The 15,631-nt window shown below is 44.2% G+C and overlaps 1 protein-coding gene across 4 annotated transcripts in view; it reads left to right on the top strand.

Annotated features, from left to right (window-relative positions):
- Rgs6 (regulator of G protein signaling 6) overlaps window positions 1-15,631 on the top strand; it is a 533,969-nt gene that overhangs the window by 14,872 nt on the left and 503,466 nt on the right. For 3 of the 4 annotated variants that reach the window (XM_085697420.2, XM_085697417.2, XM_085697418.2), the window contains exon 2: window positions 10,378-10,481. In XM_085697420.2, coding sequence (XP_085553546.1) covers window positions 10,398-10,481 — 84 coding nt within the window. In that variant the 5' untranslated portion in view covers window positions 10,378-10,397. Of the gene's footprint in view, window positions 1-10,377; window positions 10,482-15,631 lie in introns of those variants that run through there. The other variant, XM_048449096.3, reaches the window with a different exon arrangement.

The following is a 15,631-nucleotide window of genomic DNA, read 5'->3' as shown; positions in this document are numbered from 1 at the left end:
CAATGCTCTTCTGGCCTCAGCAGGCACTCACAAGTGCACGCGTGCACGCACGCACACACACACACACACACACACACACACACACACACACACGAGAGAGAGAGAGAGAGAGACAGAGAGAGACAGAGAGAGACAGAGACAGAGACAGAAACAGAGTTAAATGTTTAAAATCAGTTATTTAAAATTTCCTGTTAGATGGCGATTTATTTTCCACATTTGTGTCTAGAGAGTCTGATTCTGGTGGCTACTGTCTCTTCAGAGTGTGTTCTTTCTTGCCTCTGTGTGTGTGCACGGGTACATGTTCATATATGTGCATGTGCATGCCAGTAGAGGCCAGAGATCAATGACAAATTTCTTTCTTTATTGTTCTCTACCTTGTTTTGAGACATGGTCCCTTACTGAACCCAGAACTCATCAACTGACTGGACTGGTTGGAAATCTTCCTGTCTCTACCTCCCCAGCTGTGAGAGTCCAGGTGCATACATCTCATGTTGGGGATTAAGCCCAGGTCTTCATGATTGTCTAGCTAGCACTTGACCCACTAAGCCATCATCCCAGGCCCCTCTGACTTTTCCTAAGCTTTGTAATTCTCTTACCGAAAGCCACACCTGATGCACTCGGTAATAGGAACTCAGATGAGGCATGGTGAGAGTTGGGTTCCCAGTAGTTGTCAGTGTCAGAGGCTTTGAATTTGTCTTTGTGTTTGTGTTTGTGGTGGTTTGAAAGAAAATGGCCCCATAGACTCATAGGGAGTGGCACAATTTGGAGGTGCAGCCTTGTTGGAGTAGGTGTGCCCTTGTTGTAGGAAGTGTGTCATTGAGAGTAGGCTTTGAGGTTGTAAATGCTCAAACCAGGCCCAGTATCTCACTTGCTTCCTGCTGCTTGCTGATGCAGATAGGAGCTCTTGGCTTCATCTCCAGCATCCTGGCTGTCTGCATACTGCCATGCTTCTCACCATGATGATAATGGACTAAACCTCTGGACCTGTAAGCCAGCCCCAGTGAACTGTTTTCCTTTATGAATTGCCATGGTCATGGTGTCTCTTCACAGTCATAGAAACTCCAAGAGAGAGCTTGGTACCAGGGACTGGGGTATTGCTGTAATAGGCCTGACCGTGCTTCTGTTTGGAGGAATATAGCACACGTTGGGAGTTGAGACTAGAAAAGCAACTGGACATTTTAAATGGGGTTTAATGGGCCATCCTAGTAGGAACATGGAAGGGAGTGAGTGGTGTTGAGGGTGAACTGTGGAGCTTGCCTCAGAGATTTCAGAGAAGAACATTAGTATGTGACCTAGAGACTGTTTTTGTGATATTTGATGAAGAATGAGGCCGTGTTTTTGTCCTTGTCTAAAAAATCTTCCTGAGGCTAAATGGAAGGGTTTTAGATTAATTGCTTTGGCGGAAGAGATTTTAAAACAACTGATCATTGACTGTGTCCTATGGTTATTAGTGATCAGTCTTATGCAGATCTGTAGTGAAGAGGAGCAATCTGAGTAAGGAAAAATACAAAATGTACAATTTGAGGGGAAAAAGGCACCAGGAAGTGTAAACCGATTAAAGAAAAGCCTGATGCTCAGTGGAATAAAGGGAGCGGTGACCTCAGAGCAAGACCTCATCCAGCTAAGCCTCCAACTTGTAAAAAGGAATTAAAAGTTTAGGTCCTGCCTTTGTGGTGCATGCCTTTAGCCCCAGCACTCAGGAGACAGAGACAGGTGGATCTCTGAGTTCAAGGCCAGCCTGGTCTACAGAGTAAGTTCCAGAACAGCCAGACTTAAGCAGTGAAGAAAATCATCAAAAACAGAAAGCTGATAAAAATATATTTAAACAAGGGGCCATGTTCCAGCCCCAGCAAGCAGCTGAACTTGGCAGTTTTGGCCACGTGATTCTGACTTTAGAGTCAAGGATTCAAGAATGGGGCTAAGAACTTGCCCTCTATGACCCAAGAAGTTGCTGAAGCCAGGTATGCCAGGGGCGTCCCTGCAGGGAGGCCTAGAGAAACCATTATGTGGGGCTATGAAGGTGAAGCCTGGATTGTCTTGGAGACCCCAAAATGTTGAAGATGGCAGAGCCATGGGATACCTCCTGAGGCAGGCTGCTAATAGGGAGTGGGGCCAGCCCAGTAGAAAAAAGTATGCTGCAGTTAAATGTGAAAGGAGTTGAAGAACTGAAGAACACATTGGCATCAGACAGAGTTTGGAGTTTGCCCAGATGATTTTTGGTCTTGCTTTGGTCCAGTATTTCCTCACTATGTTCCCTCTCTTCCCCTTTGGAATGGTAATGCATATCCTGTGCCACTGTATGTTTGAAGTATGTGATCTGTTTCTTATTTTGATTTTAGAGATGATTACATTTAAGACATTGCATGAATCTCAGAAAAGACTTTGAACTTTGGACTTTTTAAACAGAGTTGAGACTGTGATAAGACTATGGGGATTTTTTGAAGTTGTACTGAATACAGTTTTGCATTATGATATTGCTACAAGCCAGGGAGTGGGATGTGGTGGTCTGAGTGAAAATGGCCCCAAAAGGCTCACAGGGAGTGGTGCTATTAAGAGGTGTGGCCTTGTGGGTATAGGTGTGGCCTTGTTGTAGGAAGTGTGTCATTAGGGGTGGGCTTTGAGATTTCAAATGCTCAAGTCAGGCCCAATATCTCACTCGCTTCCTGTTGATTGCCAATCCAGATGTAGAACTCTTGACTCCTTCTTCAGCACCACATCTGCCTGCATACCATCATGCTTCTCACCATGATGATAATGAACTAAACCTCTGGACCTATAAACCAGACCCAAATCAATGTTTTCCTCTATAAAAGCTGCTGTGGTCATCATGTCTCTTTACAGTAATAGAAACCCTGACTAAGGCAATGTTTGTCTCTTCTTTAGGCTTCCCAAAGTCTCTGTCTAGGCAATCTGGTCTTAGAGGCCTTTTAGCTGTAAGATCCTTTTATATCCCAGCACTTTTGGTATGCATGAAGGAATGTCATAAACATGCTTAAGACTTTCCCCTTGGTGGCACACTCCTCTGTAACACAAGGAAAGATGGAGAACACGGCAGCTCATGTGAGGGTGTCTGAAGACAGAGATTTGCCCTGTGCTGGCTTCTGTTACTTTCATGGGTTGCAGAATGAGCCATCAGCTGAGAGAATGTGTCTAGCTGGATGAGAAGCACATGAGAAAGCCAATAGGATAGGGTAAGACCAAACCTGACAGGAGACAAGTCAGAGTTGGTGGGCAGTGTTGACTGCTCATCTGAAGTATGTATTTTTGAATTTTTTTTTAAGACAGGGTTTCTTCGTGTAGCCCTAGCTGTCCTCGAGCTGGTTCTGTAGATCAGGCTGGCCTCGAACTCACAGAGTCCTGCCTGCCTCTGCCTCCCGAGTGCTGGGATTAAAGGCGTGTGCCACCACCACCACCACTTGGCATGGTTTTGAATTTTAAATGCAGCTAGCCAGGCTGGTTATGGGACGTCTCCACCCTAAAGCATTCCTTCACTCTGATGTCAAGTAACAGTCACTTGTATGGTTGAGTTGATCAGCAAATGGAGCGTTGCCAGGATCATGATTGGGGAAGAGTTGTGTGAGGGAGATGAAGGGTATTTGCGAGGAAGTAATTGTAGCCATGTGGCCACTGAAAGAAGAAAACACAGGTGGTAACAGGATAGCTTCAGATGGCAAAGATGCTGCGTTTGAAGACTCAAGTGAGCCCAGAGCGAGTGAGTTAGAGACAGAGCTGATAGGAGAGTGAGGGATCTTTGTGTTGGGATTTGAGGTGGGATTGCCCTGGGTAATGGCAAGTTTCAGCAAATGGCCCTGTAAGATGGTGGTGGAAGAGGAGGTGGTTTTAGATGAGGAAACAAAGTAGCCAGGGAAACAAACTTTTTGCCATTAGGTCTTTGATTCTGATGTCAAAGTTACAGAGACCGAGTAAGTGGGGGCTGGAGAAGAAACTTTCTGAAAACAGAAAGCTGAGGTCTTTGGTTGGAGAAAGCCCTTAAGTCGGAGGAAGGAAGGGAGACAGGAGTGTGGGTGGGGCTGGCCCAGCAGAGTGTCCTGGGGTTACAAGAAGGGAGGGATCATTTGAAGCAGCCAAGGGAATTTCTCCCTCACTCCCTGGTATTGAGATGCACGCACGAAGGATCCCTGGGCTGTGGGGAGAGGATGTCCCCAGGGAAGGTATAGTTCCATTAGGGTCACAAAGGTCAAAGCTAGGGAGGAAGAAGAAGGACATCAGGGGTCTATCACCCTCCTGCTCATGGGAAGAGGTTTGAAGGGGAAGAAGCTGTGGAGATGGCAAGTGTGGGATGGGAATCTCAAATTGCGCTGAGAGGAAACCTGGAACCTGGCTTCTGGCAGCATCGACAGGACCTGTGTTCATGGGTCCCATCTGGGTCCTGCTCAGTGGACTTTCCGCTTCTTTACCCTTGATTCATTCTTAAGAGCTTTGTCTGCCATAGCGAATGAAACAAAGACTAAATCATTTTTTTCCAGCTACTTTGGTAGACTAATTTGTTGAGACTGTTGGGCGACTATGCAACTCAGAGGAGATTGAACTCTTTTGTGTGCCTTGAGGTGGGACTGGTAACAGAGATGCCAACTTCCCCAAAAAACTTGGATGTAGAATGAAAGAAACTTGGATTAGTTGAGTAACCTATCATCATCATCATCATCATCATCATCATCATCATCATCATCATCATCATCATCATTGTCATGATAAACATAAAGTTATGTTTACCAGCTTATAGACTGTGCATTCTTTGTAGGTTATTTCACTGGAGATCAAGAAAGATATGTTGGAAAGACACTGGATGTTGGATTCAATTCTGGGATGGGATTTCTAGCCCCTAGTTACTTTGGGCAAGTTTCCTATGTTAGGTTCTCAAGTCTTTCTCACCCAGAGAGTGAGAATGATGCCCTTTGCTTGTTTCAGAGGCTCGCTGAGCTGCCAATGGGATTCCAATGGGCAGCCAAGCTCAGGGAACTTCATGACAGGGATCAGTTTCTGCCTCAATGCCAGGACCATAAAAGAGCCTTATCTCAGCATGTCTGCATGACCTGGGATGAGGTGAGGGAGCAGGTGAGTGGGATCTAGGTCAGTGCTTTCCTAACCCGACTGTGAGTCCAAATCTCCCTCAGGGCATTGTAGTAAGTCTCCAGAGACTGCCCTCAGCCACTGAATCAGAATTTCTGGAGCATGGGAATCAAGAATATGTTTGTTTCCAGCAGTGGTTCTCAACCATCCTAACGCTGTGACCCTTTAATACAGTTCTTCATGTTGCGCTGACCCCAACCATAAAATTATTGTCACTGCTACTTCAGAACTGACATTTTTCTACTGTTATGAGTCAAAATGTAAATATCTGTGTTTTTGGATGGTCTTAGGTTACTCCCGTGAGAGAGTCCTTTGATTCCGGAGGGATTCCGACCCACAGGTTGAGAATCACTGCTTTAGCTCATCTACTGGGCTTTTCTGAGGCAGCTAGTGTATGGTTCAGGTCCTCAGGCCTACTTTGGGGAACTGTTATACTCTAACCAAAGTTCTAGAATGACCAGACAATAATATCCCAGTAAAGCACCAAATGCCTGGCACAGTTCCCGGTACTGGTCTTCAGGAGTTGGACGCTATCTCCCGGCTTCAAGCTTTTGGGTGTAATTCTCCAAACAAAGAGCTGCCCCATCACTGGGGCTTACGAACCTTGAGTGTAGAAGAGATGCCAAATCGTCAAACCGTGGTCACAGAAAGTTGTTTGGTCTCAGAACTGCTGTTTTTCAGCCTTCCCTCTTGAGGTTCCCGCCCACTCAGTCACATTAGCGCTGTGTAAACAAGCTTGTATATGGAGCTAGCATGCGGCTTGTCATTTCCCCCCCAGAGGCTCTTAACACTGATCATTTTTTTTTAAGCCATTGGTTTTAGGGGGTGGAGGTGAACAATGCATTGATGTCACATGGAGGAGAAGGAATAACGTCAACAGGGTCTTTTGTTCAGTGGCATAAATTCTCAGCCACCTTCCCAGCCAGGATTAGATTTCCTTTCTAGTTGATACTTCCCTGAGTCGGGGGCTTAGGGACTGGGTACCAAGAGCAGCGGGCCTGATGTTCCAGGCTTTGTGCGGTATTGTCTCGTGACTGGGGCTGTGCCCCTCTTAGTGCTGTACCCCTGTCACCTAAGGAAGTGGTTATTTTTCTGAAGTTGGTTCTGGATGCACTTCAAATATTGGGGAGCTGGCCTGGTCGGGTTTTCCTCCATTCCGATATAGGAGATCTGGGGATTTTACTTGGATAAACTCTTCTGGCTTCAAATATGACAAAAGTCTCATGTATGTGTGAGTATGTATGTGTGCACATACATGTTGAGGACAATGTCAGGTGTCTGTTCTCGAAGACTGTCCACCTTGTCATTTGGAGGCAGTCTCTCCTGTGCCTGTCAGCCCAAGGGATATATATGTGACTACTGTCCCAGCACTGTGGCATAGGTCACCAGGCTTGGCTTTTTCACAAGGGCTGTGGGTTTTAAAATCAGGTCCTCCTGCTTGCAAAGCAAGCAATTTATCAACTGAGCATCTCACCAGTTCACAACAGTTTGTACAATCATCTGTGTCAGGTTGCTTATCTAGCTTCTCTCTGTTCCCCTTCAGAAGTACCCTATGGGGTGCATTCCCTCTTCCTAGTAAAGATCTGGTTATCTGGAGTGATGCTCAAATGCCAAAGCCCAGAGCTCAGAGGCCAGTGCTGAGATGGGACTCCAGGTGACCCCCAAACCTCTCCCTTTCCTAGTCCTTTTGCCTTCCCACGTGGTGGCTCGGCAGTGTGTGTGTGCAGGTGTGTGTGTGTGTGTGTGTGTGTGTGTGTGTGTGTGCGTGTGTGTGTGCATGCTGAGTTAGAGAACACCCTGCCCAGCATTATCATGAAATGGAGAAAAATAGGCTTTCTTGTAAGTACTTATGACGACCAACATGAAACATTCGGGAAAAGTCTTTGAAAGACAGTTATGAGATCATAAGTTCTGAGGTTCTATAGCCCAGTGGGAAGGAACTGTGAGGACGCTGGTTTTTACCATCGAGGTCTGGAGTCAATGGCCTGAGATGGCTCACTTGCTTCCAAGCCTGGGTAATTCATGCTTTCCAGTTCAGAAGGTTTTCCACTCTGCTATGTGGATGGTGGTTTGTGATGGACAAAGAAGCACAGACACAGAGTGGGGAAGGAACTTGCCCTGGGTCGCACATCTATTAGAACCTGCGTTCTGTGTAATGGCAGAGGCTGTCTTGTAGTCTCTGTGGAGACTGGAATGCATTGTCTGATCTGAGCCCTTGGTCAGGTGTTCTCTTGTTTACCGTGGGGTACGATGGGAAAACATTACTAGGATGCTTGCGTCCTGCAGAAATGAAGTCATGTTTTCAGAAGATGTTTATGTTCTTTTAATATTTTAATAAAAGTCTCTGGATTTTTTTGGCTGTTTCTCTTTCATATGTACACATATGCACATAAGATGAAGAAAATTCTATTATTTTCTATGAAATTTAAAACATCCTGTGGAGTGAGAGAATGATTCAGTTGAAAAAAGGTTTTAGGAGCTGATTTTCACCCTCTGGAACCCACATAAGCAGAGCTGGGCAAGGTAACATGTGTGGGCAGGGTAACATGTGTGGGTATGGTAACATGCATGTGATTCCAGTGCTGGGAAGGCAGAGACAGGAGGATCCCTGGGGTTTGCTGGCCACCAGTGTTGCCTACTCAGTGAGTTCTAGGCCAGTGAAGACTCCATCTCAGAAAAAAGTGGAGTGATGCACCAGGTTGTCCTTTGATGTCTACATGCGTGTATGCTCGCACACATGTGCACCTATGTACACACAAGCCACACAGACACCCAACATTCCCATTCATTTCATTTCCATTGTCTTCACTGAAAAGAAAGTCAACACTGTAAGCATTGGAATGAATGAAGGTCTTGTTCCCGTTCCCTCCGCATTGCCGTCAGTGAGTCCATTGATAAAGTCCTTGCCCACACAGCTCTCTCTGACTTTTGACATATGAACGAGCAGGTAGCTGTATTACTCTTTTAGAACTGATTCATTCTAGACCTAGAAAAATCAGACATCTTGTCTGTGTTTCAGAACTAGTTGAGAGAGTAACCCAAAATAGAAGCTTTTCTCGTGAGTACTAGGTTCACTAAATTTTTACCCTCTGTTTGGCCTTTACTCAACGGCTTCCAGCTCCCGGAACATCAGCCTATCTGAGCTCACAGAGATGTTTCTGTGGGGGTGGTGGTGTGTGTGTGTTGGGGGAGTCTGGACAAAGACACAAGACTGCGACCTTAGTTTCTAGGTCATTGCCAACTTTCCTATTCTGACACCACTTTCTAGGTGGACGAGAACGAGCTCGTTAAAATGTGTTCGTTTTTAAAAGAAAGCAATGCAAACCCTACAAGGCTCCACTCTATGGATAAATGAGGTCACATAGGGTGTCCCAGGATCTCTTTCTCATGCCCTGTCATATTCTATATTAAGATAGAGGAGCAGGCAAGCAAGTCAGTAAGTGTTCCAAAATGAAGCAGTGTGTTCACTGTAAAGTCACTGATGAGAATAAAAGCCCGGGTTTCCCCGTAGCACGCTATTCATAGCCATCTTGCCACAACCACGAGTGATGGAACAGGGCAAGACTCTGCAATCGTTCATGCGGTCTGGCTTGAGAGCACACCCAAGTCAGACAATGTGGAGTAAGCCTCCACTCTGCATCGGGTAGTTTTGGGCGATAACATTCCTAGCATAAATTACTGATTCTTGTCTCTTCTTCATCTTCCACCCTAATTGTTTTTATAGAATGACCTATGGTGCCAATGTAGTTTATGGTAGGATCTTCCCCCAGTTTTTCTCTTGAACCGAATGGCCTTTTAAGTATGGTATTTATCCAAGTTTCTTTGACGAAAAGCCCATGAAATTTGTGCAGCTAGCCCTGGCAGGCTCTTAGCTTAGGGATAACATTTAGAAAGGGCTTCTCTGGCTTTGCGCCGTATTCTCCCACTCCGGCTCACCTGTGAGAGCTCCGTGGGTTCACCCTCCGAGGTGGGTGGGATGTGGAAAAAGGTCCTGTGGTTATGAGAAGGTAACCCAGTCAGCTATCCGGGTGCCCAGAGGCTCACACAGCAAGTGCAGCGTCGCACCGAGAACGGGGCTCATCTTGTTGCTTCCAAGTCTCATGTCCATGTCTTACTGCAGTTTTTACAGGCTTTCGAAAAGGTTGAATTAAAAACATTCACTTTCCCTTAATCCAGGTGAAATTCATATATGGTAAAAGTACTCCTCTTCAAATGTGAGATGCAGCAACATTTAGTCATTCATAGTAATCTACAACCCAAAGGAGACACCATGTTTGCAAAACGATCATGCCATTCCTGTTTCCCCCTAATGCTAGCAGCCACCAGAATTTACTTACTCTGGATATGATAGATAAATGGAGTCATGCAAAAACATGATTTTTTTCCTGACCAACTGCTTTCAGATAACAGATTTTTTTATGCTTCATCTACATTGTAGCATATATCAGAACTTATTCCTTTTTATGAATGAATAATGTTTCATTCATGCATTCTGCTTGTTGGTTAGAGTCACTAAGACTGCTGTGAATGTTTTAGTACTAGTATTTGAATATTTGCTTCCAGGCTTGGGGTACATGCATAGAAGTGGAATTGCTAGGTCACATGTTAATTCTGTATTTGACCTCTGAAGATTACTGAACTGTTTCTGCTGTGACTGTACCATGTGACAGTCCCCCCAGCCACCTAGAGGGCTCTTGTTTGCCTGTTTCATTGTCAACACTTTCTTCTTTGGTTTTCTTTTTCTTTCTTTCTTTTTTTTTTTTTTGCTTATTCTTTTTGAAACAGAGATTCTCTGTGTAGCCTTGGCTGTCCTGAAACTCACTCTGCAGACCGGGCTGGCCTTGAACTCAGAGATCTACCTACTTCTGCCTCATGAGTGCTGGGATTAAAGCTATGCAGCACCAACACCTGGCTAACACTTGTTGAATTTTTACTTTTATTTGTTGCTATAATTGGAGTGGCTGTAAAGTGGTAACTTCTTGGAAATCTTGTTTTGCATTTCTGTAATGAAATATCCATGTATTACTGTATAGGAACTAACCAGAAAGTAATCTTTGTTAAGGCAAAATTGACATCAAACTGATTGACTTCATCTCCTGCCAGGAGATTAAGATTGGCATATGTCCTCTCTTAGAGTATATGACTCTGGAAAGGATCTTTTACTTTGAGGTTAGAGACTGTCCAGTATATCTGACAAAGGGCACTCAATTGTCATTCAATGCTTTCTTTTTAAAAAATAAAACAAGTTCATTCTTGACTTAATGATATGCTTATTTATTTTTGCAGTGTGAGAGAAGACACTCAGGATGGCTCAGGGATCCGGGGACCAGAGAGCAGTGGGAATTGCTGATCCAGAAGAGAGTTCTCCCAACATGATTGTCTACTGCAAAGTAAGATGCTCAGAGAGCCACTGGGCATGCTGCCTCCATGTGTCTGTTGTCTGTGGGGATTGATAGTGTGAAATCGGTGCTATCTGCCCAAAGTGCTTTTAGGATAGAGAAGGGTTGTCTTCTCATTGTTTGATTCTGAAGTTCAAGGAAGTCAAGTTTTCTCAAACTCAAAAACTTGATATTGAGTACATGAAATATCTCATTCCGTTTAGTCTTGGGTAAGTCCCCAGGTTGCTATAACAATGCAGCTGAGAGTATCTACTACTTCGGCAACCTTCACAGGGCAATGGGGATCTAACTGAAAGGGTTTTTGAACTCACGGTGTATGCAAGGATGACCCAGATGCTGCTGTGAGAGTAGAGGTGTGGCCGCTGAGTGCTTAAAGTTGGTAGGAAACCTAAGAGACCCATAGAGCGCTCTCTACCATCAGAGGAGGGAGCGAATTTTCACAGCTGCAGGTCGAGGAGTCCTTGTGGAGGACTAGTTTCAGAGGACTCGGTTGTAAAGGATGTACAGGATTGTCACATGAGAAAAGCAGAGGGGAAAGATGCATCAGATAATGAGATCCCAGTAAAGGCACAAAGCTGGGGAACTGAACAGCCACTGGATCTGATCACGAATGGCAGGGAGCACAGAGAGATAAGATTGGGGCCAGAGAGAGAGATGCAGCCAGATTGAAGAGTATTTATTATAGAAGCGTAATCGTGACAACATCGTGTACTGAGAATTGTAAAATCAATCTGTTTGGGATTCAGGCTTTTTCCACAATGAGTCCAAAGGTACCAAGGTGGGGGCTGCAGATGTCCTGGGAGTATTTCTGCATCTGTAGAGGACGAGGAGGATGCTCTTCTGGCCAGCAAAGTGACCTTCAGAACAGAGAGGGACCAGTAAGATGGAGTAAAATCTGAGTTATAAATAGCTTGACAACTGAGCAATCATGGGATGAAGAGGCGTGTGGAGGGTCAGAGATGACTAGGTTGTGAACCTTGTATCCTGGGAAAACGTTGCTACTGTCTATTCTGATAGGGACATTTAGAAGAGACATACACTTTAAAGGAAGGAGATCTGGCCTATAAGTTTATTTTTATGTGTGTTAAATTTAAGGTAGTAATTACTTTGCTTCTTTATGAAAACTTAAGCTACCCAGCATTATATATCAATAAGGAAACGAGGTGATTTGTTTACTCATTCCAGTAAATACTTGAGTTGTCTGCTGGGATCTGTGCCTGCTGTCACTCTGTATTTGGTCTGCTAATCAGAGGGACAGCATTGAACTAGACATTCCTGGGTGATCAATAAGGGAATCTCTCTCTCTCTCTCTCTCTCTCTCTCTCTCTCTCTCTCTCTTTCTGTGTGTGTGTGTGTGAAAATAGAACTCTTATAGCACTCTTTCTTTGGGTTAAAATTCTGTAATTCTTTGTTTCTCAGGAGAATATTGGGAGAGCCTATCTCTAATAAAGATAACTATTAAATTATAAATACTATAAGATTCATTAATGAAGCCAAGAGGTGATTAGTTGCTGTTACCCTTTCCATTCCAGGCAGGAAGACCCGGGGCCAGGAGGACCCAGGGCCAGGAGAGCAGGAACATGGCTTTGGAGTTGGGCTCGGGTTATAAGTCTGTCCTTACAGGAAAGAGGTTGTTGTAAAAATCCATTTCAATGTACCAAGACATTTTTTGTCCACTTTGGTCCTTCCTGTGGCCCATAATAAATATTTATTTCTCTTTAGTTTTTAGGTCTTATAGAGATAGTGACACGTGGAGAAAGGATGAATTATAAGATATATAAATGCTTGCATTGTTAATAAGTTGAACACAGTTGCTGCAGTGAGTTGCCTTTGGAGACAGAAGAAAATAATACAGGGATTATTGAGGGGTTATTTTAAAGGATTTGTTCATTTTTATTTTATATGTATAACTGTTTTCCTGAATGTATGTATGTACACCCCATATATGCCTGGTGTCCAAGGAGCCATCATGTGGGTGCTGGGAATCAAACCCAGGTCCTCTGGGAGAGCAACCAGTACTCCTAGTCGCTGAGCTGTCTCTTCAGCCCCAATCCAAGGTTACTAAAGGTCAACAAGGACCGTGAAATGATGCCCACCTGAATGTCATCCACTAAAACAGTATTTTGAAAGTTCAAGACTAGCTACAGGTTTGTAATATGTTTTATTTTTGCTTTGTTTGTGGGAACAGGGGCCTCTTCTGTTACTTAAAAACAAAGACATATTTGTAGTTCTGTAGAGCAAGGGCAACCAGGAAAGGGGTAAATCTTGCTTGTAACTTATTCCGTGAGGAGTATATATGCATTCACATAGACACTGTGTCAATGCTCTAAGATACTTAGCTGAATCTGTTTAGTCTCTTGGGAAGAAAGAATGTTTATTGTCCAGGCTGAGCCCCATCTGGGACCACCTTAAACTTACACTAACTTGACTTTACTCAAACCCTGGCTGTGCTTGATCCTTCCCATAATCACACAAGTGTTCTGTTTCCAGTGCTACAGGCTACTGTTTGGTTACAACCAAGAACTTGGCAACTGCGCATGTTGTCATTAAAGGGTGAATCGAGGACCTAAGGTCAAATCCAAGACTTTTCCATAGGGCTCCATTTGTGCGACTCTCTTATCAAGGTTGTAGCTTTATATGTAGACCTTTTCTCTGGTGTCTACAGCAGAAATTTTCTATTTTTTCTTTCTTTGGTTGTTCCTCTTGGCACAGACATTCTCGGTATGAGACTTCTGCTTAGATGGTGTTGTGTTGATCCATATGCCAACAGAGAGAGAGAGACTCTGGGTAAACTTATGGGGAACAGACAAGACAAGAACATCCACAATATGATGTGACTTTCGGTTTTCTTATTTCTAACTGACACATAACAATTGTGCAAATACAAGGCAACACCATGTTATTTCTGAGTTTATGCACACAGCTCAGTCATTAGCATACCCTTCGTCCCAGGCATTTATTGTTTCTTTGCAGTGAAACATTCCAGCTCTTGGGAACATTCAGGACACTGCTGCCAACCTTGGTGTTGTGGCACTCAGACCCCATGTAGAAAGATCCTGACACATGAGCAAGCCCACACTTCATTTTCTTTTCACATTTTCTTGTCATTAACTGTGAGAAGCTGTACTTCCCCAAGGCATGATTTATTTATTGACTTGAACTGTCTTTCTCATTTGGCTTTTCATCTTTCGTATTCACATTTTGGATCAGAGGTGTGTATGAAAAATGTATTGGTCACATTAAAGATCTATTTAAAAGAATACTTTAATCATTCATTAAGACACCCAGGGTTTCTTTATATCCCCGAACCCTTACGGTTCTGGGTCACTGAACTGCCCAGTGTAGTGATGATCCTGGAGACTAGCTGGCTGTCAAATTGTCTAGGGGTGCTTTATAAAATACACCAGCCTTGAAGAGTGTCCAAAGAAGAACCCTGGACACCTTACTTTAGTAAGTCTGGGATGGTACTTGGGATATGATGTTTAAAATGATCTCAGGAGAACTTGGTTCTCAACTAAAGCAGAAAAGCATTTATTTGGTGCTTGTTTTCCATCACCCTTCCACCCCATCATTAGGTGGATATATTATGTGTTGCAAAATCATAGAAAAATTGGTGTTTAAATTTGGTTTAAATTTTCTTTTTATATTTATATATTTTTAAGTGTGTGCATGTGCGCAACTTAGATAAAACACCATGACTGAAAGCAGCCTGGCAAAGAAAGGGTTTATTTTGCTTGCTCTTCCATATAAATTTTTATCACTGAAGGAAGTCAGGACAGGAACTCACACAGTACAGGAACCTGGAAGTAGGAACAGATATAGAGGCCATGGAGGGGTGCTGCTGCTTGGATTGCTCCTTATGGCTTGCTCAGACTGCTTTTGCATAGAATCCACGGCCCCCAGCCCAGGGGTAGACCTACCCATGAGGTTCTGGGCCCTCCTACATCAGTCACTAATTACAAAAATGTCTGATAGGCTTGCCCATGGCTGTATCTTGTGTAGGCATTTTCTCAGCTGAGGTTCCCTCATGTCATTTGCCCCTAGCTTTTGTCAAACTGAGATTAACAACCAGCTAGTACAGTGTGTGTGTTACATACGTGGGTACACATGTGAGAGTATGTGCATGTATGCCATGGCATATAGTGGTAGCCAGAAGACAACTTGTGGGAGCTGGGTCTCTCTTTCCACACTGTGAGTTGCAGGGATCAAACTTAGGCCTTCAGCATTGGAGACAAATGTCCCTACCTACTAAGCCATCTTGCTTTAAATTAGCTTTTTAAATTTCAGAAATCTTTGTGGATCCCTCAAGCTGAAGAAGAACCAATCACTTGCCTTGTTGTCTGCCATTTAATGGCAGTGGCCTATAAATTAGTAGTTCACTGTGGCTTAAACATCAGTTCCTGCATCCAGGTTCTGCCTACTTGAGTTCCTCTCTTTATTTCCTTCCATGATAGACTATGATGTGGAAGTGTCAGTCAAATAGACCCTTTCCTCTCCAACTTGCTTTTGGTCATGGTGTTCATCACAGTAATAGAAATTCCAACTAGTATAGTCGTCAGCATCCCTAAATGGAAAAACCAAACAAGGCTGTGAAACTTGCCTGTGGTTCCCAGACAATTTCCCAGTGAAGCCACAAGTGTGTTCAGGATCCCACTGGTCTACCCAGTGTCCATTGTGGTACCTGGCAGTGCTACCATGCTCAAAGCCCCATGTGTAATCACCACGTTGCTGGAGCTCAGTCGCCATCAGTGAGGTTTAACAGTGAATGTCACAAGGCAGGTCTCCGGCTTTCATGTTCTTGTCAGGGACTTGACATGGCTCCTGCCAAAGCTTCCTTCCACTCTCTGATGCTCGTGTGTCCGTGTGACTCTGGAAAGAATTTCTGACCTGTTTGTTCCCTTTATAATGATCTTTTATCGAGAGAGGGTGGATTGCTCTTTGACTTTGCTTGATTTTTCTCTGAGTGTTGTTAACAGATCAATGTCTAACTAGACTGGTATAAATGTCTAACTAACTTGATTTGGTGGAACTCTGTGTTCCTCCATGGTAGGTGGGCAGAGAAAACTGTGGCTGAGCGTGACCTTGTCTGGGGTCAGGAGCGCAGCGAGATGGAAGGTGCCACAGAATGCGTGGGGATACAG

This window comes from Myodes glareolus, chromosome 11 (genome assembly GCF_982192425.1).
Source record: "Myodes glareolus chromosome 11, mMyoGla1.1, whole genome shotgun sequence".
NCBI classification, from domain to species: Eukaryota; Metazoa; Chordata; class Mammalia; order Rodentia; family Cricetidae; genus Myodes; species Myodes glareolus.
The sequence above is the reverse complement of the archived record's forward strand: the minus strand, read 5'-3'. Positions and strand labels throughout refer to the sequence as shown.